The sequence below is a fragment of the Penicillium canariense genome, assembly GCF_028826845.1.
Source record: "Penicillium canariense strain IBT 26290 chromosome Unknown utg000007l_segment0_segment0, whole genome shotgun sequence".
Classification (NCBI taxonomy): domain Eukaryota; kingdom Fungi; phylum Ascomycota; class Eurotiomycetes; order Eurotiales; family Aspergillaceae; genus Penicillium; species Penicillium canariense.
Genome location: NW_026622734.1, coordinates 2,688,358 through 2,710,755, shown reverse-complemented (window position 1 = coordinate 2,710,755; position 22,398 = coordinate 2,688,358). Strand labels below are relative to the sequence as shown.

General features: G+C 57.0%; 9 protein-coding genes across 9 annotated transcripts; 7 read left to right on the top strand and 2 right to left on the bottom strand.

Moving 5' to 3' along the window:
• Window positions 1-660: 660 nt before the first annotated feature.
• On the top strand, window positions 661-2,433 carry N7482_009990 (putative GABA permease; the record flags this gene model as incomplete). The annotated part of the gene is made up of 4 exons (XM_056692114.1): window positions 661-804; window positions 867-937; window positions 1,010-1,587; window positions 1,646-2,433. 4 exons carry the CDS (start codon window positions 661-663, stop codon window positions 2,431-2,433), a joined length of 1,581 nt encoding a protein of 526 aa, XP_056539820.1.
• A 1,783-nt stretch (window positions 2,434-4,216) lies between these two features.
• N7482_009989 (indoleamine 2,3-dioxygenase) lies at window positions 4,217-5,738 on the top strand (the record flags this gene model as incomplete). The annotated part of the gene is made up of 2 exons (XM_056692113.1): window positions 4,217-4,507; window positions 4,572-5,738. The coding sequence occupies 2 exons, from the start codon at window positions 4,217-4,219 to the stop codon at window positions 5,736-5,738; spliced, it is 1,458 nt and encodes a 485-aa protein (XP_056539819.1).
• Window positions 5,739-6,391: 653 nt separating this feature from the next.
• On the top strand, window positions 6,392-7,015 carry N7482_009988 (uncharacterized protein; the record flags this gene model as incomplete). The annotated part of the gene is made up of 1 exon (XM_056692112.1): window positions 6,392-7,015. One exon carries the CDS (start codon window positions 6,392-6,394, stop codon window positions 7,013-7,015), a length of 624 nt encoding a protein of 207 aa, XP_056539818.1.
• Window positions 7,016-7,932: 917 nt separating this feature from the next.
• On the top strand, window positions 7,933-8,606 carry N7482_009987 (uncharacterized protein; the record flags this gene model as incomplete). The annotated part of the gene is made up of 2 exons (XM_056692111.1): window positions 7,933-8,078; window positions 8,150-8,606. The coding sequence occupies 2 exons, from the start codon at window positions 7,933-7,935 to the stop codon at window positions 8,604-8,606; spliced, it is 603 nt and encodes a 200-aa protein (XP_056539817.1).
• Window positions 8,607-10,177: 1,571 nt separating this feature from the next.
• On the top strand, window positions 10,178-10,619 carry N7482_009986 (uncharacterized protein; the record flags this gene model as incomplete). Its single annotated transcript, XM_056692110.1, has 2 exons — window positions 10,178-10,492; window positions 10,569-10,619. 2 exons carry the CDS (start codon window positions 10,178-10,180, stop codon window positions 10,617-10,619), a joined length of 366 nt encoding a protein of 121 aa, XP_056539816.1.
• Window positions 10,620-11,072: 453 nt separating this feature from the next.
• On the bottom strand, window positions 11,073-12,321 carry N7482_009985 (oxygenase MpaB family protein; the record flags this gene model as incomplete). The annotated part of the gene is made up of 2 exons (XM_056692109.1): window positions 11,073-11,924; window positions 12,265-12,321. The coding sequence occupies 2 exons, from the start codon at window positions 12,319-12,321 to the stop codon at window positions 11,073-11,075; spliced, it is 909 nt and encodes a 302-aa protein (XP_056539815.1).
• A 628-nt stretch (window positions 12,322-12,949) lies between these two features.
• Window positions 12,950-14,455, top strand: N7482_009984 (DUF3712 domain-containing protein; the record flags this gene model as incomplete). The annotated part of the gene is made up of 3 exons (XM_056692108.1): window positions 12,950-13,209; window positions 13,298-13,722; window positions 13,776-14,455. The coding sequence occupies 3 exons, from the start codon at window positions 12,950-12,952 to the stop codon at window positions 14,453-14,455; spliced, it is 1,365 nt and encodes a 454-aa protein (XP_056539814.1).
• Window positions 14,456-16,467: 2,012 nt separating this feature from the next.
• On the bottom strand, window positions 16,468-18,608 carry fbx15 (F-box domain protein; the record flags this gene model as incomplete). Its single annotated transcript, XM_056692107.1, has 2 exons — window positions 16,468-18,216; window positions 18,444-18,608. The coding sequence occupies 2 exons, from the start codon at window positions 18,606-18,608 to the stop codon at window positions 16,468-16,470; spliced, it is 1,914 nt and encodes a 637-aa protein (XP_056539813.1).
• Window positions 18,609-19,753: 1,145 nt separating this feature from the next.
• N7482_009982 (caspase family protein) lies at window positions 19,754-21,902 on the top strand (the record flags this gene model as incomplete). The annotated part of the gene is made up of 5 exons (XM_056692106.1): window positions 19,754-19,924; window positions 20,299-20,644; window positions 20,702-21,506; window positions 21,651-21,820; window positions 21,877-21,902. 5 exons carry the CDS (start codon window positions 19,754-19,756, stop codon window positions 21,900-21,902), a joined length of 1,518 nt encoding a protein of 505 aa, XP_056539812.1.
• Window positions 21,903-22,398: the final 496 nt, after the last annotated feature.

Below are 22,398 nucleotides of genomic sequence, written 5' to 3'. Positions count from 1 at the left end.
CCCACGACCCAATATCTGGCCCCGCCAGGGCTGAGAGCGCGTTGCATGCAGTCCAGCCATTCCCCACATGGTCCACACGCGATAGAAGCAGCGACATGCGACTCGCTGTTAGCGTCCCTAAGCCCCTCTTCGCCCGTGACACGTACGCAGGCTTGGCGTAGTGCTTCCGACTGCGTTTGGTACCACTCATTGTCTTTTGGTCCCCGTTGGAGTGTTGGAGCCGATTGAACCACATGGCCGAGTTATGGTTCGCGGGTGGGCCAAGCGGGCCCGCGTGTGCCCGCCTCGGTCCCTGGGGGCTTCCCCGGTCCCTGGGGGGCATTCGTCGTGACGGAACTATGTATGGAGTACTTCATCCGGGTGCTTCAGTCGCCGCCCGGGCCCCCCAGGGATCGACCGGCCCACTCGCAGGGAAGAAACCAAGGCCTGCAAGCGGCCAGCCCCAGTGGAGAATGCAAGTGGTGTCGGGACCCTCTGCATTCTCCATCGGTACTGTGTACTCTCGAGCAGCAAGGTTAATACAGTTATCGTTGCCCCGCATGGATAATTCGGAAGAACTCACTCGCATCTGCCGTGGACGCTGTTCTGCGTTTACTCTCCGTTTTGCCCTCTCTCCTCCCCCGGCGCGCTCGCTCGGTAGTCGATACTCGATCGCCAACCATGCAGGCCCCGAACAAGGCAGCGAGACTGGAAGCGATGGACGTGGAGATTCTTCCCATGGACCCAGATGCACCGCCAGCCCAGAAATTAACCGTCTTGGATGACAATGACATGCAGCGCATGGGAAAGATCCAGGAACTCAAGGTATGTCAGATTGCTCGGCCGAGCCCCCCTTCGTGGCCCCCCGATCTCACATTCCCAACCAGCGAAATATGCGACCGGTGGCCGCCTTGAGTTTTGCCTCGGTTCTGCAGGCCACTTGGGAGTTTCTTTTGATGTGAGTGGATCCTTGGGCGCGACCAGCGGGGGGAAAGCGAGCGCAACTCTAACCGCGGGATGTATTGGGCAGCTCGAACGATCAGGGCTTGGAGAATGGCGGCCTCCCGGGCATGTTCTGGTCCTATATCTGGACCTTCATTGGCTTCGGATTCATTATCGTCTCCCTCTCGGAAATGGCGTCTATGGCGCCCACGTCGGGCGGACAATATCACTGGGTGTCCGAGTTTGCTTCCCCCCGACACCAGCAGTTCCTGAGCTATATCACCGGCTGGATGTCGGTATTGGCCTGGCAGGCTGGCGCGGCGTCGGGATCTTTCTTGACAGGAACCATCATTCAGGGCCTGATCAGTGTCCGGGATCCGAGCTATGAACCCCAAAACTGGCAGGGTACGCTGTTTGTGTTTGCGATGGTTCTGGTGATCTATATTGCCAACGTCTATGCGTCGGATTTGATGCCCATCCTGAATAACCTTCTCATGATTCTCCACGTTCTGTCCTGGGCCGTCATTTTGATCGTCCTGTGGGCCATGGCCCCTCATCAATCCGCCAAAGCCGTGTTTCTGTCGGGGTGGCAGAATCTGGGAGGTTGGTCCACGATGGGGTTGAGCGTGATGATCGGACAAATATCGGCTATCTACGGCTCACTGAGTAAGTCCCAGCCCACAGAAGCTGGCGTAGGTACCGGGGGAACTAACGCCCGCTCTAGGCTCTGATGCATGTGCGCATATGTCCGAAGAGGTCAAAGACGCTGGCCGAAACGTTCCGATTGCGATTGCCTGGGGATACTTCAGTAATGGTATCATGGCCACGATCTTACTCGTGACGTTGCTCTTCTCCATCCCGTCCGTGGAGGATGCGTTGAACGATGACACCGGGTTCCCGTTTATCTACGTCTTCAAAAACGCCACCTCTGTCGCCGGGGTGAATGGCCTCACGTCCATCATCCTCCTACCGGTGATTTTCAGCAACATTCTCTTTAATGCCTCGACCTCTCGCCAAACCTTTGCCTTTGCTCGCGACAAGGGCCTGCCATTCTCTCGATTTCTCAGCAAGGTGGATCCGAAGCGCCAAATCCCTGTGAATGCCATCGCCCTGTCCTGCGTGATCAGTTGCGCCTTGTCTCTCATCAATATCGGGTCGGAGACGGCATTCAATGCCATCATCTCGCTGAATGTGGCGGCCTTGATGTATACCTACATCATTTCCATCAGTTGCGTCATCTATCGGAAGATCTGGGATCCGAATAGTCTCCCCGCTCGCCAGTGGGATATGGGACGCTGGGGATTAGCGATCAACATCATTGCGCTCGTGTATTCCTGCTTTGCGCTGTTCTGGTCCCTCTGGCCGAGTGAGCGCAATATAACCGTGGACAACTTCAACTGGAGCGTGGTGATCTTCGGTGGAGTTTTCGTGATGAGCCTCTTCATGTATATGGTGAAGGGACGCAAGGAGTATGAGGGGCCGGCTGTTATCGTGCGGCCGTCTCATGGATAGTTCTCGATTGTATCAACAGCGGGTGGGCACATGTATAGAATGCGAGTCCTTGAACAGTTGTTGGTGGTATTGTAAAAACGGTTGTTTTACTTTGGTTCCAATCAAAGTTTTGGGTACATACATTTCAACCGGTCTCTTATATCATGATGGCTGGGCCAAATGAGGGCCCCCTTCGAAGAGTCAGTTTGACTCTCCTTGCACTTCGCTCGACTAGTACTAGTATTAGTACTAGTACGTACTGCAGCTTCTATTCCTTTACGTCTCCATCGTCACGTGAAGAGTAGTGACTTCGATCTCCCGACAATCACCTACTCACGTGATACCCCAGAACGGCACAATTAGCCCCTGCATGCACGCGCTATATTTCGTGCATTACTTGAAGGGAAGATTCTTCGGCACCAGCAGCAGTTACTAAACGGGCTTTGAACGTACCTCATCATCGGCTCAAATAATTAGTAGAAAAAACAAACCTCTTAATGATGTAGGTTCGTTCTGGGGGAGTTATGCAGTGCGCGGAACCGTTTTCCTGAGTCAGCTCCCACCCAAGGGGGAATCGAGAAAGAAGGAGGACTAGTTGGATAAGAAAAGCAACCACTGTAGGCATTCGACCACCAGTCCGAATGCATGCACTCGGCTGTTATGCGTCTGCTTCCCAAACAAGCTCATGGGTTGACGTTGGCACTGCCCTCCCCGGGATCGCCGCCCGGGACATTTCACCGTGAACATTTTGGGGTAGCGTAGGTGAAGGCGAACGAGCTAAAGTCTCGCTTAGCGACCGTCCATCGGAGAATACGCTCTGAAACCCACACAGCACGGCGTCCACAACGCCTCCGGTTCATTCTCTAGCACTCAGGCTAGTCACTGTGGCGGATGACCCCATCTCGCGCTCACCCAATCTAATTTGGTCGGTGGCGGAACGCAGGCCTAGCAGAGGGTCCGTTCCCTGGACAGGCCATGGGCCGATATAAACACCTTTAAAATGAACCTAAGCCCTTCATGAGCCCCTCTATTTTCTCCCCAGACGCTGGCGTCTCCGCCCCAAAATGCCCCCTCTAAAGCGTCTACCAAGCCGTCCTATATCGGAACCCCCGGACGGCCCAGAACCCTCCCACCCGCCCGCTGAGCATCCCGGATGACCCTCTGGGCTCTGACGCAATGAATAATAAACTCCAGTGTTTCTCCGGCCGATGCTTAGAAATGCCCCCACGGTGAACGGTTACGGGCACTTGCTCGGGCGGATATCCTGCCGGACCAGGAAGGAAAAACTCTGCTCAGACGATCAGACGATCAGACTCCCCCAGGGTTCCGTAGCAGACTCAGACTTATTCCCGCTATCGCTCCAAACATCCAGCAAGATCTGTTAGACAGAACCTCTGTTCCCTCAGACGGAAGCCCGCCACCTCCAGAAAGCCTAATTGTTCGCCTTCCCCCGTGCCACGTCTCTCCGTTCGCATCCGGTGGACAACCAGACCTTTAGCCTCTCCGGGAAAAAAAGGACGGGCACGCCACCCCTTCCTCCCTCACGCCCGGGGGAGTCCCTGTTCCTGGCAATTCTAGAAGGCCGTTACACTATCCCTCGTGCTTATATTCCTCCTTGAGCCCCCCCGCCTCAGGCCCGCGTGGGTAACTTATATGCTCTCCGCTTGATCTGGTCCGGTACCCGGCATCCGCGGAACTGCGATCCGGTTGCGCCTCCCATCTGCCGTGCCCGAACTCGAAGCACACGTGCCTCTTCAGGGCATCGATTGTTGCTTTTCTTCTCTCCTCTTCATATCTTGTCAAAATGTTGCCTCCGGTCCCGTCGCCGGCGGCGTATGGTATCTCGCCTGATCAGGGCTTTCTCCCGCCAGAGCCTCCTCTGGAGACTTTGCCGGACTTGTTTTACGCCAAGTGGGAGGAAATCGCCGCGAATCTGCAGCCGTTGCTGCTGAGCAGACGGATCCGGGCCGTCGTGGACCGAATGCCTCTTCTTTCCACCGTGCATTTGCATACAGATGCCGAGTGGCGGCGAGCTTATGTCGTCCTGGTGTTTATCCTCCATGGCTATGTTTGGGGAGGGGATCGGCCAGCCGAGGTATGAGAATTGCCGTCAGGGTGCTGACTATGTCCGACATATACTGACGGTTCCTGGTAAACAGAGAATCCCGCCGCAGTTGACGGTGCCATTGTTCGAAGTATGCGAGCGGCTCGAAGTACCGCCGGTAGCAACCTATGCCGGGGTCTGTCTCTGGAACTACAAGCCGATCTTCCCGGACGAACCCGCCGACGACCTGAATAACCTGGCGTGCTTACAGACCTTTACCGGCTCACTGGATGAGCAATGGTTTTACTTGGTCTCAGTGGCCATCGAAGCGCGGGGAGGCCCGTCGATTCCCCTTATGTTGGAGGCTATTGCCGCGGCTCGGGTAGGCAAGACCCGCGTGGTGACGGAATGCCTGCAGCAGTTGGCGGAAATCTTGGATGAGATTACTGCGCTATTACAGCGGATGTATGACAACTGCGACCCCTATGTCTTCTACAACCGCATTCGGCCCTACCTAGCCGGCAGCAAGAACATGGCCGACGCCGGGCTTCCTATGGGCCTTCTCTATGACGATGGCCGCAACCCGCCCGAATACCGCCAGTATGGCGGGGGCAGCAATGCCCAAAGCTCGCTGATCCAGTTTTTCGACATCGTCCTGGGTGTGGAGCATCGCCCTACCGGTGTAACCCGCAAAGATCAGAAGACAGCAGCCGCCTCGCGGGAGGACGGCCCTAAGTCCCGCCATGGCTTTATTCACGAGATGCGTGGCTACATGCCAGGTCCTCACCGACGCTTCCTGGAGGACGTGGATTCCATCGCCAACATCCGCCCCTTTGTCGACGCCCACCGCACCGACCCCGCTCTGAAGCTCGCCTACGACGCCTGCCTATCCATGCTGCGCACTATGCGCGACAAGCATATCCAGATCGTCTCGCGCTACATCATTGTTCAGTCCCGCGTGGCTCGCCGCGCATCACAGTCTGCCGGCTCCGACCAACAGCCACCGACGGTGAACCTTGCCACCGCCGTGCCGGCCGACAGTAAGAAGCTGCGGGGAACAGGCGGCACCGCGCTCATTCCATTCCTCAAGCAGGCGCGAGATGAGACCGGCGAGCCCGCCATCGACGCCTGGGCTAAGCGTCTGCTGAGCAACGGCCCTGCACGCGTGGGATTTGCCTCGCTCAGCAAGGTTGGCGAGCAGCCAGACGGCCACCTGGAAGTTGTCGGTCTTTGCGGGACATGGACCGCAGACGACAGCGAAGGCGGAATCTGCCACTGGTGATATGATGCGAAGACGACGATCCAATACGGGATATTGCATTTTTGGTTCCATCGACGAGCGTTGTGTTTAGCATGTTCTACGGAGTACGTTCCTTGCAGTTGCAGCGAACACTGGGTGTCTGGCGCCAGGGAAACTTAGCGTGATCTATTCTTGTCTTTTGTTTATTTTGTTTTGAGCATCTAGAATGCACATCACACCCCACTACACCCCACCACACCGTCACCTCCCTTCTAAAGCCCCCTCCAGTGACACGGCAGTAGTATCTACCCCGTATGCCACTTTCATCATACCCCCTCTACTCCATCCTATCAAGTCATAATCAAGGAGAGGTCTCCGTCAGATGTCATTCGCAGCTGGCCCCACCATAGCGCGTAGGAAAGTCATGACGCACTTGCAGGGGAAAGGCTTAGTCTTTGCTCATCACGTGCTATGACATCATCCACTGATGTCATTGAGCTTCCTGGGGCATCGTGCCTGGCCGTTTGCTTGCCTTGGGACTCAAGGAAATTGTGTGTATATAAGGAGCAAAGGTGCCAGGGTCAGGGGGAAAGCATAATCTAAACAATCACTCCAAACATAATTTCTCCGTTCATCACTCTGCAATCTCCAACTACCATCCACCTTCACCTACAAGCTTCATCGAACGATCAACAATGTCTGACAACAACTCCTCCACCCTTGGCTCTTATGTCAACCAGGCGACTGGCATGGCCCAGCGTGCCTTCGGGGCCGTGACTGGCGATTCATCTGCCCAGGTATGTATCGGTGGCCGGACACCCACGACACCCACCCAATTCAACAAGTCGAAGCAGCGAACTAACACTCTCTCCCCCCGTCAGAACAAGGGCGAGCTCTCCCAGGAGCAGGCCCAGGCTCAGCACGAGAATTCCCACACCACTGCCAAACTGGGCAACACCACTGCCGACCCCAACACTGGCGCCATCGCCAAGGATGATCCCAACCGCTCGACCGGCTCGTGGGACCAGACCCTCGGCTCCGCCAAGGAGGCCATCGGTAACGCAATCGGCAACGAGAACCTCCGACAGGCTGGTGTCCAGCAGAACGCAGCCGGCAAGGAGCAGGAGGCAAAGGGCCAGCTGAAGGACTGGGGTGAGGGCATTCAAAACCGGGCCCAGGGTCACTTGGGTGCCGTCGGGGCCGCGATCACCGGTGACCGTGAGGAGCAGAAGAAGTATGAGGATATTCACGACGAAGGCAAAGTGCGCCAGCGTGGTGCAGAGGCGGACATGGCCAAGCGCCAGGGCCAGGATCTTTAAGCCCATCCCGTTGAGATTCTTCTGGTCTTCTGGCCATGGATGGATCTGGATGATCGTCTGTAAGGCCGGGGTCTAGCCACTTTTGCTTTCGGATTTGTTTTACTATTATGATCTCTTGACGACTGGTTTATGATATCCAATTTGACTTGCCTTTCGAAACATTTGAATCCTGTCAGCGTTGTCCTTTTGTAGATGAAGGTGTCAGACCAATAAATTAAGGTATAGACTAAGAATGTTGCCTATAGTGCATTTTTGGTCTAGTAGTGATTTTGCCTAGCATTTAGCCTTCTTTGGTCTTGACAGAAGGCTTCCCCTATCGACAGATTGGTTTGCTGTGCTGCATTCAATGCCAGTGGTGGATTCCGCAGGAGATTAGCATCTTCATACGAAGCAAGTTCCTTGATCGACTGCAGATCACGGGGCTCCATCCGGCAACGGGCGTATCGATATCAGTCCAACTTCCGGCACAGCCATACACTGATACACTGATACACTGATCTCTCCTGCAAGACATTCGGTCCACCATAGAATTGCTTCAGTTCTGCGAAGCGGTTCACAGCCAGAGTGACATGCATATTGCTCCCCCGCTTTCGACAGTAGCGCGGCCGGGCATGCGCGCCTTCGATCCTCGGTCCGTCTCGAGTCCAGCCCCAACCAGCGCCAGACGCCGCTGAACAGGGTAAGACAAGCCATTGGATGCAGCCGGCCAGGGAAGTTTCCCTTCCCCGCCGCATAAGCCTGGTAACTGGCATACGCAGAGAAATCCGCGCAGGCTGCCGAGGAAGGCCGGATCGGCGGCCAAGAAGAGGGTTAAGCATTTGCTATAGTCCTACTCGTCCCAAGCGAAGCCTGTTGTACCTTCTGGCAGGCCCTCTCTCTCAACCATTCCTTTCCACTTTCACGATTTACGAGTTACGATGAAGTTCACGGCCATTGTTCTGGCTCTTGCGGGGACGGCTTGGGGCGCCGCACCGCAACGGCGTGATGATACTGCGGCTACGACGGCAATTGCCACGGCCACTGATGCGGGTGGCTTCAATATCGAGCAGATCTCGAGTGCACTGTGAGCCCAGCGATCCTCAGGACTCACCCTCTCCTCGTTGAAGTGCTTGGGTTGACACTCATACTACACAGCGCCCATCTCTCCATGGACACCACCGCGAGCGCCAACTTCGCTAATATCTCGCCGCCGCCTAAAAAGCTCATTCCTGAGTTGCTATCGGTGGTCCCGGTGACCGTTCTCTTGGAACTCGTCGACGCCCAGTCGCGCAGCTCGCTGGCGAGCGAATTCAGGGCTGGAAACACGCCAGCGTGGTACAACAGCCTTCCAGCGGATGTGAAGAGTTACATATCCGTGGTGAAGTCGCAGATCTTGGGGGGAGCGTTGACGGCGACTACTGGCCTGGCGTACGAGACTAGTAGTGCCAGCAGTGCCGGCGGCACGGGAGCGACAGCAACGGCAGCCTCTTCGACGGCGACCGGGGCGACCTCGAGCTCGACCTCGAAGGGCCTGGCGGCGTCGCAGCCGGCGGGGCTGACTGCATCGGTGATCGGGGCATTGAGTGTTCTTGGGTTAGCCCTGGCGCTGTAGGTGGGTTGATGGGAATGGGTGGGGGGACAGGCTTGTTGGGGCTTGTCTTACCCTGCTGGCCGGGGGAGGAGGAGGAGGAGGAGGAGGGGGGAGAATCCCGACAAGCAGACAATCCCAAAATCCTGGCCATTTGATCCGTTTCCGGGCACTGCTGCAGTCTGCCAGTCGCACGAAGTACGAATGGCGAGGCTGATGATGGCCATGAGTTCCAGTTCACGCGTACATAGTGCATAGACCGTGATGAGCGTGCATGACAGCCTGGTCGCTGTGCTGCAATCAGAAGCCAACCAATGGATTCCAATCACTCTAGGCTTGTTTCCGGTTATGCTCCAATTTGCGGTTCCTGCTTTTCTGCTTCTCTGCGGTGGCTTGCTGCAGGGCCGGAGGTTTGCTGAGCAAGTGGCTTTTCTCCCCCCAGCGAACCGTGGCCCGCCCGCGAACCAACCGCCGCAACCTTGTCGAGAGTGCGCCAGCCTCACATGCCTCTCCTCGGGGTTCCAATCCCAGTTCCAAGGCCGCCAGAATCGATGAACGACTTGTCTCGAGATTAACGATCCTCAGCGTGCGGATGACGCAGTCCCACTCGCGCACCGGAAGGGCGCTGCGATAGTTATACTCCGACGTCCGGAGTACAGAGGACAGAGTACGGAGTACAGAGTACAGAGGGCCACCTCGGCCGATGCCGATCGCTACCGAAGAGAACTCAAGCCCCGCCAGTGAGCTGCAAAGTGACAGGTCCAGCCCGTGGCCAGGCCAATCACTGGCTAGTTCCCACAACCACTCCACGACGGCGCGCACTACGAGGGGGCCGGCTCGAACCCACCGTGAACGACCCAGTTACTGAGACTTTGGGTTCCCTTTTAGCGTTCCTTTAGCGTGAAAAGGGGCTCTCGCCCGCCTGAGTCGGCCCTCCGAAGGGGTCCGATCGCCCGGGAGCCGATCAATTCCCGAGTTGGGCCGTCCGGGGTTGAGTCTATGCGGGGATCACAGCCTTTTCCAACCCTCTTCCAGCATGGCTCAGTCCGGCTCGTGTCAACTGCGCCATGTGTACGGAGTAGTCCGTCCTCCACCCCATTTCACGTCCTACTCACATGTTGGCGCTATTGTTCCCGTCCCGCAATCGACCTCGGCGTGACATACCCGATCCTCAATCGCGATCCATGCCCATCCGGTCTGAGCCTGTTTTGCTTGTGACGGGCTGCGCGATGGGCATTGGCTGCGGCACAGCCTCGGGGATTTTGCAGCTTCGCAGGTCACCAACATCGTACCTAGCAGGGAGAACTGAGACCCGCGAACCCAGAAAAGAGGAGAAGAGAGGAGACTGCCCGGACGGGACCACGGGCGTGGTCTAGATGGCGTGCAGCGAGGAGAGACCGTCGAGCACCCATGGGAGCCTCGCTTATAAAGATCCTGCCAGGCGTGGGAGCACGCTACACGCCTACCTGGGTCCTACTTAGTGCCATCCACCTCCATTGCCTTTCCGTATCGGCGATCATCCCTTTCCTTTCAGCTCCCTCCATCACTCCATAACCACCCTCTTCCCCCACCCCACCAAAAACAGAAAATTCACAATGCGTGTCTCCCGGCTGCTTCTCTCTCTCGCCGCGGCCCCGCTGGCCTGGGCCAATCCCCGGCCGAACCCTGTAGCAGCACCCGCGCCGGATAGTACTGGCTTGCTCGCCGAGTTACCGAGTATCCTCAGCGGTGTCCAGGAGCTTCTCAGCCAAGATACCATCACCAAACTCGAGACCATCATTGACGGGGCGGCCAAGCTGCTGACCTCGGACAATGTCGATGTCCTGCAGGATATCCTGGGTAACGCGCACACCCTGTTAACCAAGGACTTTGTGTCCAACACCACCACACTCATCGGGGATGCCACACCGGTATGTATTCTTCCCCGGAGACCGTCCAGCTTCAGGAGAGAAATCCACAAGACTCACACAATGGCGATGGGCACAGCTGGTGGAAGATGTCTCAAAGCTGCTGGGCAGCATACTGGGGACGCTATAGGGAACCGCAATAGGGAACCGCAATGCCAATTGGGGGACACGCCAATGAGGGCCATGACATGTTTGTTTTTGGCTGGGGAGTGGGAGGGGGGGAAGAGTTTCTTTTCACCGTTCTTGTTATACTTGACATGATTTGATGATAGCTTACGAAGATCAAATGGGGGATATCAATAGGCATCTATAAATATATCCATATCCATTATCCATATATATATCAGCCTCGACAATCCCAATTCACAATTCACTAGGTAATGGAAGGGGGCCGCCCTCGTCAAGCAGCGCAGCGAGCGTATCTCATAGAGAATGGGTATATACACATGAACCAAATTAATCATGACAAATCGAGAAAGAAAAAACCAACAAAGCAAAAAAAAAAAAAAAAAGACCGACCCCCGTTCCACCATCCTGCGGGTTGCTCATCTTCCCATTTTTCGCGTGCCCCGGCCCATCGCATTTAAACCACGTTCAACTTCTCGCGCAGGCGCTCCTGATAGTATTTCAGCGGGTACGAGCGCAGCTTATTCGGCATGGCCGGGTACACCGCGACCGAGAAGCCCATCCAGCTGCGGTACAGCAAGCGCGTGCGCGTGGAGGAGCGCAGCCCATAGGCCTCCCGTAGCGTAGGCGGGAGCATCTCGATGGTGACGGCGCGGAGGAAAGGCTTCAGATTCTGCACCCAGCGCGGCATCTCGGTGCTCTCGCGCAAATCCTTGGCGAACTGGGCGGCATCGGTCGACACCGCCAGCGTGCTGATCTGGTCGTCCCAGTAGGACCAGAAGGCCTGGCGGGTCTCGGGCCAGGTGCCGGGTGGTACGCCCAGATAGCTCATCAACAGGGTGAACTCCGAGTAGCCGCGTTGGGCGGTCTGGTAGTCGACGCGGCCGTAGACGCGCTGGTAGAAGTCGGTCGAGGTGGCGTAGAGGGTGGCCGCCATCCACAGCTGCAGCTTGGGGTGGTGCGCGAAGCGGTTGTTGCGCCCGCCGCCGAGGCCGGGGGTCTCACCGCGCTGCAGCAGGTCCAGCAGGGTTTTGCGCTCGGCGCGGGTGCCGAAGACGAGGGTGGAGATGTAGCTGATGTGCGCCTGGAGCGCGTCGATGAGCTCGGTGGCCAGGGCCTGGTGGCCGCCGTCTGGGTGTTCAGTCTCGCGGATGGCGGGGAGCGCGGCTTGCAGCAGGAGGGCGGCCCCTGAACCCGCGAAGAGGATGCCCTCTTGGAGAATTTGGGGGAGGATCTCGAGTTGCTCGAGGGCGTGAAGACGGCCGGAGTCGTTGGTGGAGGCGGTGGCTGTGGTGGCCTCGAGCTGCTTCTCGTCGACGGGCGACGGGGGGAGGACATGATGGCGGTGATGGGATGGATATCAGTGACGGATATTATCGAGAATTCAGGGGAGAGGGGAAGTTGTTTATCGTCGAAGTTCTCTCAAGATAGGGCCCGAGGGGGGGGGGGTTGTACATGCAGTGATGATTGATAGTATACGCGAACGGGGGACCAGAACTATGAGACTCCCGTGGCTCGCCATTAAATTCCTCCTATTTGCCAACCTCACCCTTTTCTTGGTTCACCTTCCCCCGCAGCCGAACCCCAGACGGAAAAGTCAAAGCATCAAGTCCGAGTCCCACCGAGTCCACTTGCTTCGGTCACACTACGCCAGTCCGTCGGCAGCCACCGCCAAGCGCCTCCGCCGATCGACCAGCTCGGCCCATGTGAACCTTCCCCTGGCCCTGTTCTGGATTGCTCCCCTCTTTGGGATGTGGACCAGCCGCGGTTCGCAGTCGATCGCCATTTGAGTGCGGCAATCCCTACTGCGTTCGTGCCCAGTGCCTCGTGGATCTTGTCCTAAAGAGGGAATAGTGCTCCGAGCAAGCCCTGATCCACTGGCCTTCGCATCCACTTTGCGCCTGGTCCCCCCCCGCCGGCTCAAGCTGGTCATTCCTAGCTTCTCGCGATGTGGACTCTCTCGTCTTATTTCGCTTCGCCTGGATAGGCACAGGATGCTCAGGTCCCAGGCGACCACGGGCGATGGCGTCCCCGGGGACCCGATACCCCGTATATCCCCATACTCCAAGACCCCAAAAGGCTAAACAACGGAGACAAAGACTAAAAACACTTAATCGTCCCGCGCTTTCTTTTCGTCTATTCTCCGGAGGTTGACTCTTCGCACCCTGTACACACAGACTCCACGCTCGGGCTCCAGCTGTGAAGCGTCCCATACATATACGCCCCCATCTCTTTTCCCCTTCCCCTTTCCCCTTCCCCTTCCCCTTCCCCTTCCCCGTCTCCGTCTGCGTCTCCGTCCTCGCCTGTCGCCTCTCCCCCCTCTGAGCCGTCATCATGGGCAAGCAGTCTGACGACCGGCCGGCCTACCTGAGCTCCGATGATGCGAAATACTCGCTCGGGGTGCATCGTGGCCCATTGGCCTCGGCTGGCTACGACGACACCTCCAAGCTCGAGCAGGTCGAGTCCGCGGGAGGCGTCTCACTGGCCACCACCCATCGCACGCGCAAGCAGAAGCTGGCGCGCCATTGGAAGCGTTTCTGGTGCTGCTACTTGATTGGCAATGTGATCTTCCTGGCCATTTTCCTTCCGGTATTGTAAGTCGCCTTTCACGGCCCATTCTCTCTTCTGGGCGACGTATACGTCGAAGTATACGGGCAATGGTGCTCATTCACAGTCCCACAGCTTCCTCGTCATCATCCCGGCCATCTCCCAGCTGGTCGTCAACAAGTCCAGCCTGGTTCTCGTCAACGCCGCAGTCATGCAGCCCCGTCCCGATTCGATCCAGCTGACACTGGAATCGGCATTGGATCTGAAGATCGCATTGGACGTGCGCATTGAACCCATCACGCTGAACCTGTTTAACCGCGACACAGGCCCCGAGCAGCCGTGGGCAAATATCACCATCGATGGCAAGACCATCAAGGGCAACACCACCCTCGGTGTCAGCGACCAGTATACCCCGCTGACCAACGAGACCATCTGGACCAACTACGTGCATGACGTTGTGTTCAACAAGGAATCAGCCTTGTCCCTCAAGGGCTCCACCAATTCCTACCTCGGAGTGCTCAAATCGCATGTGACCATGGACAAGGACGTGTTGTCGCCAAGTAAGTCAACTTCCCTTCGGTGGTTCGGACGAGTGCTCATGACCGGCCCGCAGCGCTGAACTCATTCGATGGGTTCACCATCTCCGACAGCACCCTGCTCTTCCCCGCCCGCGACGACGGCACTAACCTCATCGGCAATGCCACTCTGCCCAACCCGTCCGTGCTGACCATCGAGATCGGCACCATTATCCTGGACATCTACAGCGGCAGCCTTCTGGTCGGCAACGCCACCCTGACAGACTTCACCCTGAAGCCGGGGAACCACTCGGCTCCGCTTACCGGAGTTTTGGACCTGGCCAAGATCATCAAGAACCTGGGCGCAGTGCTCAAGTCGCAGGCGACGGCCCTCAAGTCGGGCAACCTGGCCCTCGACACGGTCACGCGGTCCGTGGTCTGGAACGGCACCGAGGTCCCCTACTACACCAAGGTCATGTCCGAGCTCACGCTCACTGCGAACGTGGGCGTGGTCTCGACCTTGAAGAACACCTTGCACAACCTGCTGCATGGCGACGGCAGCAGCGGTGGTAACCTGTCCTCCATCATCTCGAGCCTGAATCTCACGTCCGCCGTGGACTCGGTGAAGGAGAACCTGTCCTCGACTAACAGCAGCAGTAGCGAGCTATCCTCCGCGCTGAAGCGCAACGTCCATCTCATGGGCGCGTTCAAGGATGAGCACCCTGTCAAGCGGGAAGCGATGATCCACTCGCTGGCCGAGCTCTATGTGAACGCATGAGCGCTGTCCCTGACTTTGTTGTTACGTTTTGTGGATTTTGGGCGTATATCGTCTGCCATGCAACGCGGGCCGGGCAACCCCTGTACAGAAAAACCCCCCGCACCGGCCACGCTCTGCTTGATGCCGACACGATTGTGAACTGACCGTGACTTGTGATTCCCCCGGGCCTATCTACATTGAATGGGTGGCCTTTCTTGACGGGCCATGGAGTTAATGGGTTTCTCCGTGCTATGATTGACTGCATATTTGGTTTATATACCTGCACAACACCTGGTGCAGATACCGCGCCCCAGACCATGCCATTCAATTGGCCACGTTCCTGGGTAGGGGGCGGGTATCGCGACACTGGTAGATGCAGACGATAATACATAAAGCAACGACTGAACGAATCATTTGATCCCTCTATTCAATAACAACCTATTTCAAGCGGCTCAGGCATTGTAGCCATTGTAGCCATTGTAGCCTCCGTATGGACAATTCTATGCATGTGAATCGGGGCTGTGATGCACCTTGTAGATCAGCACGATCTAAGGTTAACGGTTTGGTTTTTGACTTTGGTGTGATGCTTAGTGCATGCAAGGTGATGAGGCTCTGTTCTGATGCCAAGTGCTGTTATAGCGGGACAGCTTCCCCCGGGGGTAGGCGACCCGTTCTGCGTGCAGTTCATCTTATGAAGGCTCATACTGTGAATGTCTCCTTTCTCCGCAAGCCTTGGTGGTGTGCATGTCTTCTGATCTCTTCGCCTTCCCCTCGGTCTGCTCTGTCGAGATACATAGCGGGCTCCATTCACCACGTTTCCCCGTATTTCTTTGGCTTGCTTTCCCGCTATCTGCGTTATTTACGCTAGCAGTGCGGGGTGCGGCTGCCAGAACGATATCATCCACTATAATCTAACCTGCGGAAAGGCGATTGCGTACCGGATTAGTTTGCGACTAGCATCGTGGTGATCTATTGGACATGCCACCTTACGGAGCAGCCGGGCTTCGGCCCAATTAGCTGGACTTTGCAGGCAGTCAGATAAGAGCGGCGTTAGCTGCAAGTGGCGGCAGGTGTGGTGCTTGGCGAGTGGCGAAGCAGCGTCGACATTCCAAGTGCTGACTGCGGCATACTTCAATCTCTGCATGTACTCGATCCCGGCGAGGATCCTATTGGACCAGCAGCCCCCTGGCGCCAACGCTGTATCTTGGCCACGAAGGCTTGCAGACACCGCAGCCAGCCGAGTCAACCAACCAGCAAGGCGAACGCAGCCGGCCTCACACCGTGAAGATTTCTGCGTTGAGCGAACAGGTGGCGGAGGCAATCAGTTGGGCCGTTTGAATTAAAATCACAAAGGGGGGGGGGGAAATACATGATTCCAAGCTGATCAGCAAGCAGCCCCCACCTCCCCCGAATAAAACATTTAGTCTAGTATCTCGAATAAATTTATCTAGATTGCCTATAGTTCTAATTAGACTGCGGCATATGCTATAATCACCAGGCCAGATGATCGTATTGTGATCCTCCCATTCCAGCTAGCTTGTGTCTAAGCGCACACCGCCGTGGAAGCCAGAGTCGCATGAAGCCGTGTTTTACCTCGCTGTTCAGGCGCCAGTTTCTCAGCCGTCGAAGGCCCGGTTACATTAGATCCAACAATACGAAAGCTGCCCGAGAAGGCACATACGGAGAGATGATTGAGCCCATTGGGTCAATCGGCAGCCCAAATAGATACTTCTGGAAGCAAGCTCCAAACAGGACCGCGGTTGTACAGCAATGGGACGCTCTCGCCTGTCGATGCGAACTGCATCTTATTAAAGTATCAATATGTCAAAGGTTATGAGATTCCTGGGAATGGACCTCCAGTTCAAACAGTCCAAGAATTCTCAGTGCGACGTAGCTTAGCTTCACATTATAACTTTTTCTCTCTCTCTCTCTCTCTCTCTCTGTTGGCTACGCAGCAGCAGTCAGCTGTGAGTTGGTATTACTACGCAGTATGTAGCACATCCAGCCTGGGACAGTAACAGTAGCTTATCCCATCATCGCAGCCAATATCCCCGTCGAATAGCTTGATAAAGCGGGACAGCCTCCTTGATGAGGCCTCCACGCGAAGTCGTCGGCTTGGGCAGCACCACCGGGAAGATACTCTGCGGGGTCGCAGATGTCTTGAGAGTCTGTACCGATGAAAGTGTAGGAAAGTGAAGCGCGGGATCAAAACTGATCAGGATGAGCGCTCGATGGCTGGGCGGGAGGCCCGCGGACGTGACGGAGTAGACAAGGGTGCGCTCGTCGGAAATGGCGTCTACTATCCCGGAGTGCGGGTCTGGGCAGAGGAGGTGGTGCAGTTCGGCAGGGGCGTCTTCTCGGGGCCACAGATGAACACCGCGAGAGTCGAAGCGCTCCTCGGCGCCTTCCACGGGACGGCCGTCGGCGTCGGTTTGGGTGGGACGGAAGAGGAGGCCTGGTTCGCCAGCGATGCCTTGTTCGTCAATGGGGCATTTGCGCTTGCGGGAGACGGTACGCAGGCGCAGACGATCGCGGACTCGGACGCCGTCTGCTTGGGGCGCGGGGTCATTGACGAGGTCGACGAACGTGGCGGCGGCGAGGTGGTAACTGCGGTGCTTGGTGCGCGCGGCGATGAATTCTTGTCGCTGTTGCGGGTCATCGCTGAGCTCGTATTCGGCGTGGTAATTCCGCCGGACACGCTTTTCGGGGCGGTGGTCATACGCCTGGTCGATCTCGGGGTCTTTGGTATTGCTATCTGCTTCGTCGTCGTCAAAGACGGAGGCGCTCCTCGCAGGCGACTTGACGTCTCCCTCAGGGTGTGCTGCGAGCATTTCTGCCGGGGTCGACAGGGGTTCAATATAGGTTGTTCGGTGGTTCTCACTTTTCCCATCGCGCCATTCACGGCGACATTCGATAATGACCGGGCGCCCGGTGGTCTCATCTGTTCGGATCGCAAGATCCGTCCACATCTCGTTGATGGGACCTTCACAATGCTCGCGGCGCCACAGGCGGCCGCTCCACTTCCGGCCCTTCTGGCGGGGCGCATAGCAGAACCAGTGATAGAAAGAGGAAAATCGCTCATCGTCGTCCGAGGTAACCTGCGTCGACACGGCGTAGAGGTGGTCCTGGTACGTTTCGAAGCAGAGGGTCTGGCCAATATCCTCGTCGACCACCCGATCTAAAAGAAACTCGATGGTTTCATCCGTGGCCAGGTCCATCCCGTAACATTGCCAGGCACCTTGTGACCCGAGTGCGGCCGTAAATATGCCGTACCAGATATACGAGCGACTATGCCGTACGAAGATCGCGGCCTCGGCGGGAATGGACTTCTGGAGGAGTAACCGCCTGCGGCGCGACTGCCGCAAGGCCATATCAATCGCAATCAGCAGGTCATCCTGGGCGCCGATGCCCTGAAGACGAAACACGAGGATTCCCTCGCTATAGTGGACGAGTTCCACGCGCTCCGCGGGGTCGGGGCTCGCAAGGTCGAAACTCCCCGCAGGCGGGCCCCCGTCCAGACGAGGGATGACCTCGTATAGATTCAAGACACGCTCCTGGCGCGCACCACGATGCACGTTCAGCACACGGATTTCGTGCCCAACGCGATAGCACAGGATGCCTTGGTGATAGAGAAAATCGGCCGCATATGCCAGGACGGCGACTGCATAGGGTGCTGCCGTGGCGACCGCTTCGTGGATATCGAAGCGACGCCCGACAGCCTTGCGGTAGCCGGACTGGGCCGCCAAGGCGGCGCGGCCCTCCTTGCTGTGGGCGAGGACACTCTGCAGAGGCGGTGGATGATCAGCAAACCATGCCTAGAGGTACTATCCTAACTTTGGTATGGAGTACCATTTGCAGGACAGAGAGTCTCATTTCGGGGAGTTGGTTTCAGGGTTGGCCTTGGCCCTTCAGGGAGGAAAGGAGGGGGCCGGACTCTGGAAAGTGGCTTTTTGGCTTTTTGGGGAGGGGAAAAAAACCCTATAGCAGGGCACAGGCATGCGGCTCTTACCTCGACCGTCTTGCGCGCGATGAGGTCACTGTCCATCAACGCATGGATAGCGCAGTTGGTGCGGCTCAGGTGGATGCAGTCGCGATCATCCAGCAAGGTGGCGATCTGGTAAAAGACATCGAAGGGGAGGGAATCAAGGTTGAGAGGAGGATAGGAGGTCGGCATGGCTGGAGACTGTTAGAAGCTCGGAGAGCCCAGACAGCCCAGAATAGGTGGGAATGGATAGTGGAAGAGGCAGCGGTGATGTTACCATGAAGGGGCCATCGTGAAATGACTGTAGTAATTAGGAATCTCCGATAAAATTGAGATAATGACTGGTGAATTGATAGAGAGAGAGAGAGAGAGAGAGAGTAGGACAGCAGGAAGGGATTGATGTCTGACGTGGGTCCAGTCACGAAGGGGGAATGTGTGGAGGGAGGAGAGTGAGGAGGTCAAGAGAGATCGTGGTCGAAGTGATTGGGAGTGGCCGGCCCGCAGATAAAGCTGGCGGGCGTTTAGAGCCTCACGATGGAGGAGAGATAATGGCAGATTGGGGCGATCGCGGACGCATTAGGATTCTACTGTAGGGAGCGCACCCCTGCGCACCATTCCTCATCACTCCTCACCACTCCTCCTCATTATTCTTAGAGCCTCAATTCCAGCTTTTCAGCATTCCTGCGCCACGAAGCCTGTCGCAGATGAGGTCGCCCAAGGGGCCGATGCAGCCAGAAGAGCCGCATCTCAAGCGATTTCACGGAGGACGGAGGACGACTAGCTCTCCGCTAGTGCGGTAGTGCCTGCTTTGCGCTCGTGTCGGCCGCCACGTCGGGCCCACCTGGTATTCGTATCTGTCCATTGACTGTTTTGGGTATGGCAGAGCCTCATTCTCACTGTCTCACTGTCTTGGAGGCTCAGAGTCTCCCTCCCAGCCTGTCTCGTACAGACCCTGCTCCGATCGGAGGTCACCAGCGCGGTCCCGCAAGGATCGCCCATGCGTGTGGACCCGGCCATGAGACTCTACCCTGATTCGGACGTTGATGCTTCATCTGATCCATCTGATCCATCTGATCCATCTGATCCATCTGATCCATCTGATTCATCTGATCCATCTGATTCATCTGATCCATCTGATTCATCTTAATGCATCTGGTCGTGAGCTATCGGATCCCTCAGGAGAGATGCGAGAGTTTCAGTGCCCTCTTACCCCCTTAGGCTCCACTCGGTGAGAGCCCCCGCATTTTCGCCACTCCAGTTGAATCGCTGGACGCGCGCTGCACGCGCTGACCCTGGGAGGGGTACGTGTGGCCCACCGCAGGAGCAACTCGCGCGGGATGGGCGGCCCAAAGGTTACGCTGCTGCTTACGTTTGATTCTATTCTTGGGTCGGTCTGGTCAGCCTGGTCACCTGACAGGAGACCGAACAAACCAAGCAAACCCGCCGAGGTCACCGCGAATGGTGTTGCCTGCAGCCCTACGAGGGTGGAGCTCGGGACACTCGGGCTGGTTCCATGGAAGGAAGCTTGACGGGAGGAACGAAAGCATGGAACAATGAACGAAAAGGACGGGATCGGTCGCTAGGAATCGTGCAATTGGTGCCCCTGGCCCTTTCCTTTCGCCTTCTTCGGTCTCTCCGGCCCCTCTCATCAGCGGTGGACTCGGACATGGTCATACCGCTCGCACAGATTCTCCTCTATCCGAGGATCTGTGCCACGACCCACCACCAGTCAGCCAGCCAGCCTGAAACTGGCCGGGCTTGGGGGGAAAAAAACCCCTCCCCGCCATCGCAATTAGCTTCGTCTTTTTCTGACTTCTCGTGACCCCTCCACCGGACTCGAATTTCTTCAAGTCGGCTTCTCCCATGTACTATCCGCCCCCAGGACCACCGCCGCCGGGGCCTCCTCCCCCGCGGACGGGCTATCAACAACCTCCTCCCCAATGGCAGCACTCCCCACACCCCCCCGCCTCAGCCCTATCAGCAGCAACCGCCGCCGCAGCCCTACTACCAACAACATCGCCAGCGTCCCTCCTACTCGGACCTGCCCCCAGGGGCCTATCCGGGGGCCGCACCGTACGGTCATGCGCCTTCACCGCACCCACCTTACGCACACGCACAGTCTCCACAGCCTCCCTATCGACCAAATGCCTCGCCTCGTCCACCTTATGGGCAGCACGCCCCATCGCCCCAACCGGGGCATCGCCAGAACTTGAGTGTACACAGTAACGGTACAGTGCAGTTGCATGTTTTTTGATCCACGCACAAATCGCTGATAACCGACCTAGGTCTACCTCGCTCGAATTCTCCAAATCTGCCTCCCGCCCCGCCGCAGAACCTCCAACAATTCGGCAATGGCGCGCCTTCCAACTACCAGTTTCAGTACTCGGCATGTACCGGGCGGCGGAAGGCCCTGCTCATTGGGATCAACTATTTCGGCCAGGCCAACGCCCTGAATGGATGCATCAACGACGTCACCAACATGTCTACTTTCCTGCATGAGCGCTTCGGCTATCGCCGCGAGGACATGGTCATCCTCACGGACGACCAGCGGAACCCGATGAGCGTCCCGACGAAAAACAACATCATTCGCGCCATGCATTGGCTGGTCAAGGACGCCCAGCCCGACGACTCCCTCTTCATCCACTTCTCGGGCCATGGCGGGCGGACGCCCGATCTCGATGGCGACGAGGACGACGGGTTCGACGACGTGATCTACCCGGTGGACTATCAAACGGCCGGACACATCGTTGACGACGACATGCACGCCATAATGGTGCGGCCCTTGCGACCCGGTGTGCGATTGACGGCCATCTTCGACTCGTGCCACTCCGGTACTGCATTGGATCTCCCGTACATCTACTCGACCCAGGGCGTCCTGAAGGAGCCCAATCTGGCGAAGGAAGCCGCCCAGGACCTGTTCACAGTGTTCACCGCCTACGGACAAAGAGATCTATCGAGCATGGCATCCACCGCCATTGGGTTCTTGAAGAAGGCGGCCAACGGAGGCCAAGCGCGGGAACGTACCCTCCAAACCAAAACCTCGCCAGCTGACGTGGTCATGTTCTCCGGATCCAAAGACACCCAGACATCGTAAGTACAAGCAAACATTGCGGAGAACAATCCCGGAACAGTATTATTATTATTATTATTATCTTTTCTAAGGGACCGGGGGGCGGGGGCGGGGGCGGGGGCGGGGGCGGCTGATTCAACTGGACTAACCGATAATCATTATAGAGCTGACACCTTCCAAGACGGTCAGGCGAGGGGCGCCTTGAGCTGGGCATTTATCAAATCGCTGAAACAGTGGCCCCACCAGAGTTACCTGCAGCTGCTGAACACCATCCGGGCGGAGCTCGACGGGAAATATACCCAGAAGCCGCAGCTGAGCTGCAGCCATCCCCTTGGTACGTTGATCCTGCAGTGCCACCGATTTGAACTCCCGGTCTGACTCGTGCGGCAGATACCAAGCTACGCTTTGTGATGTGATCACATCATCACTCCTCCGGTCGGTTACTTTTCTCTGTACATATTTTCGCATCCTTTGCGCCTTGTGTATCATTCGCATCATTTGTATTGGTGTTTAGCTAGCTTCCGAGAAATGAGCCGCGATGTTATGGTTGCTGATTCCATTGATTCGCCGCATCCGCCAGCTTCCTTTGGTACAAGGTTACATATCCACCATGTAATGAAAAATACTGGGCGGAAACCTCCTGCCCTTCGATCAGCGCCCCGCCACGGGTCTCGTGTGCTGCGATGCGTGGCTATGGTTTGTCAGCCCCCGGCCCCATCCACTTGGGCTATCCCCACTGCGCACTGCGCAGGGTCAGAATAGGTCAATGAACACCTCCTGTACCCGAGACACCCACTCCGAGCCCAGCACCAAGAAAGTTATAACAAAGCCCCAAGAGCGTCTTGTCACTACAGCACGCCCCGCAATTGATGTCACCACCTACACTCTTCGATTGTTTCCTGAACCCTCATG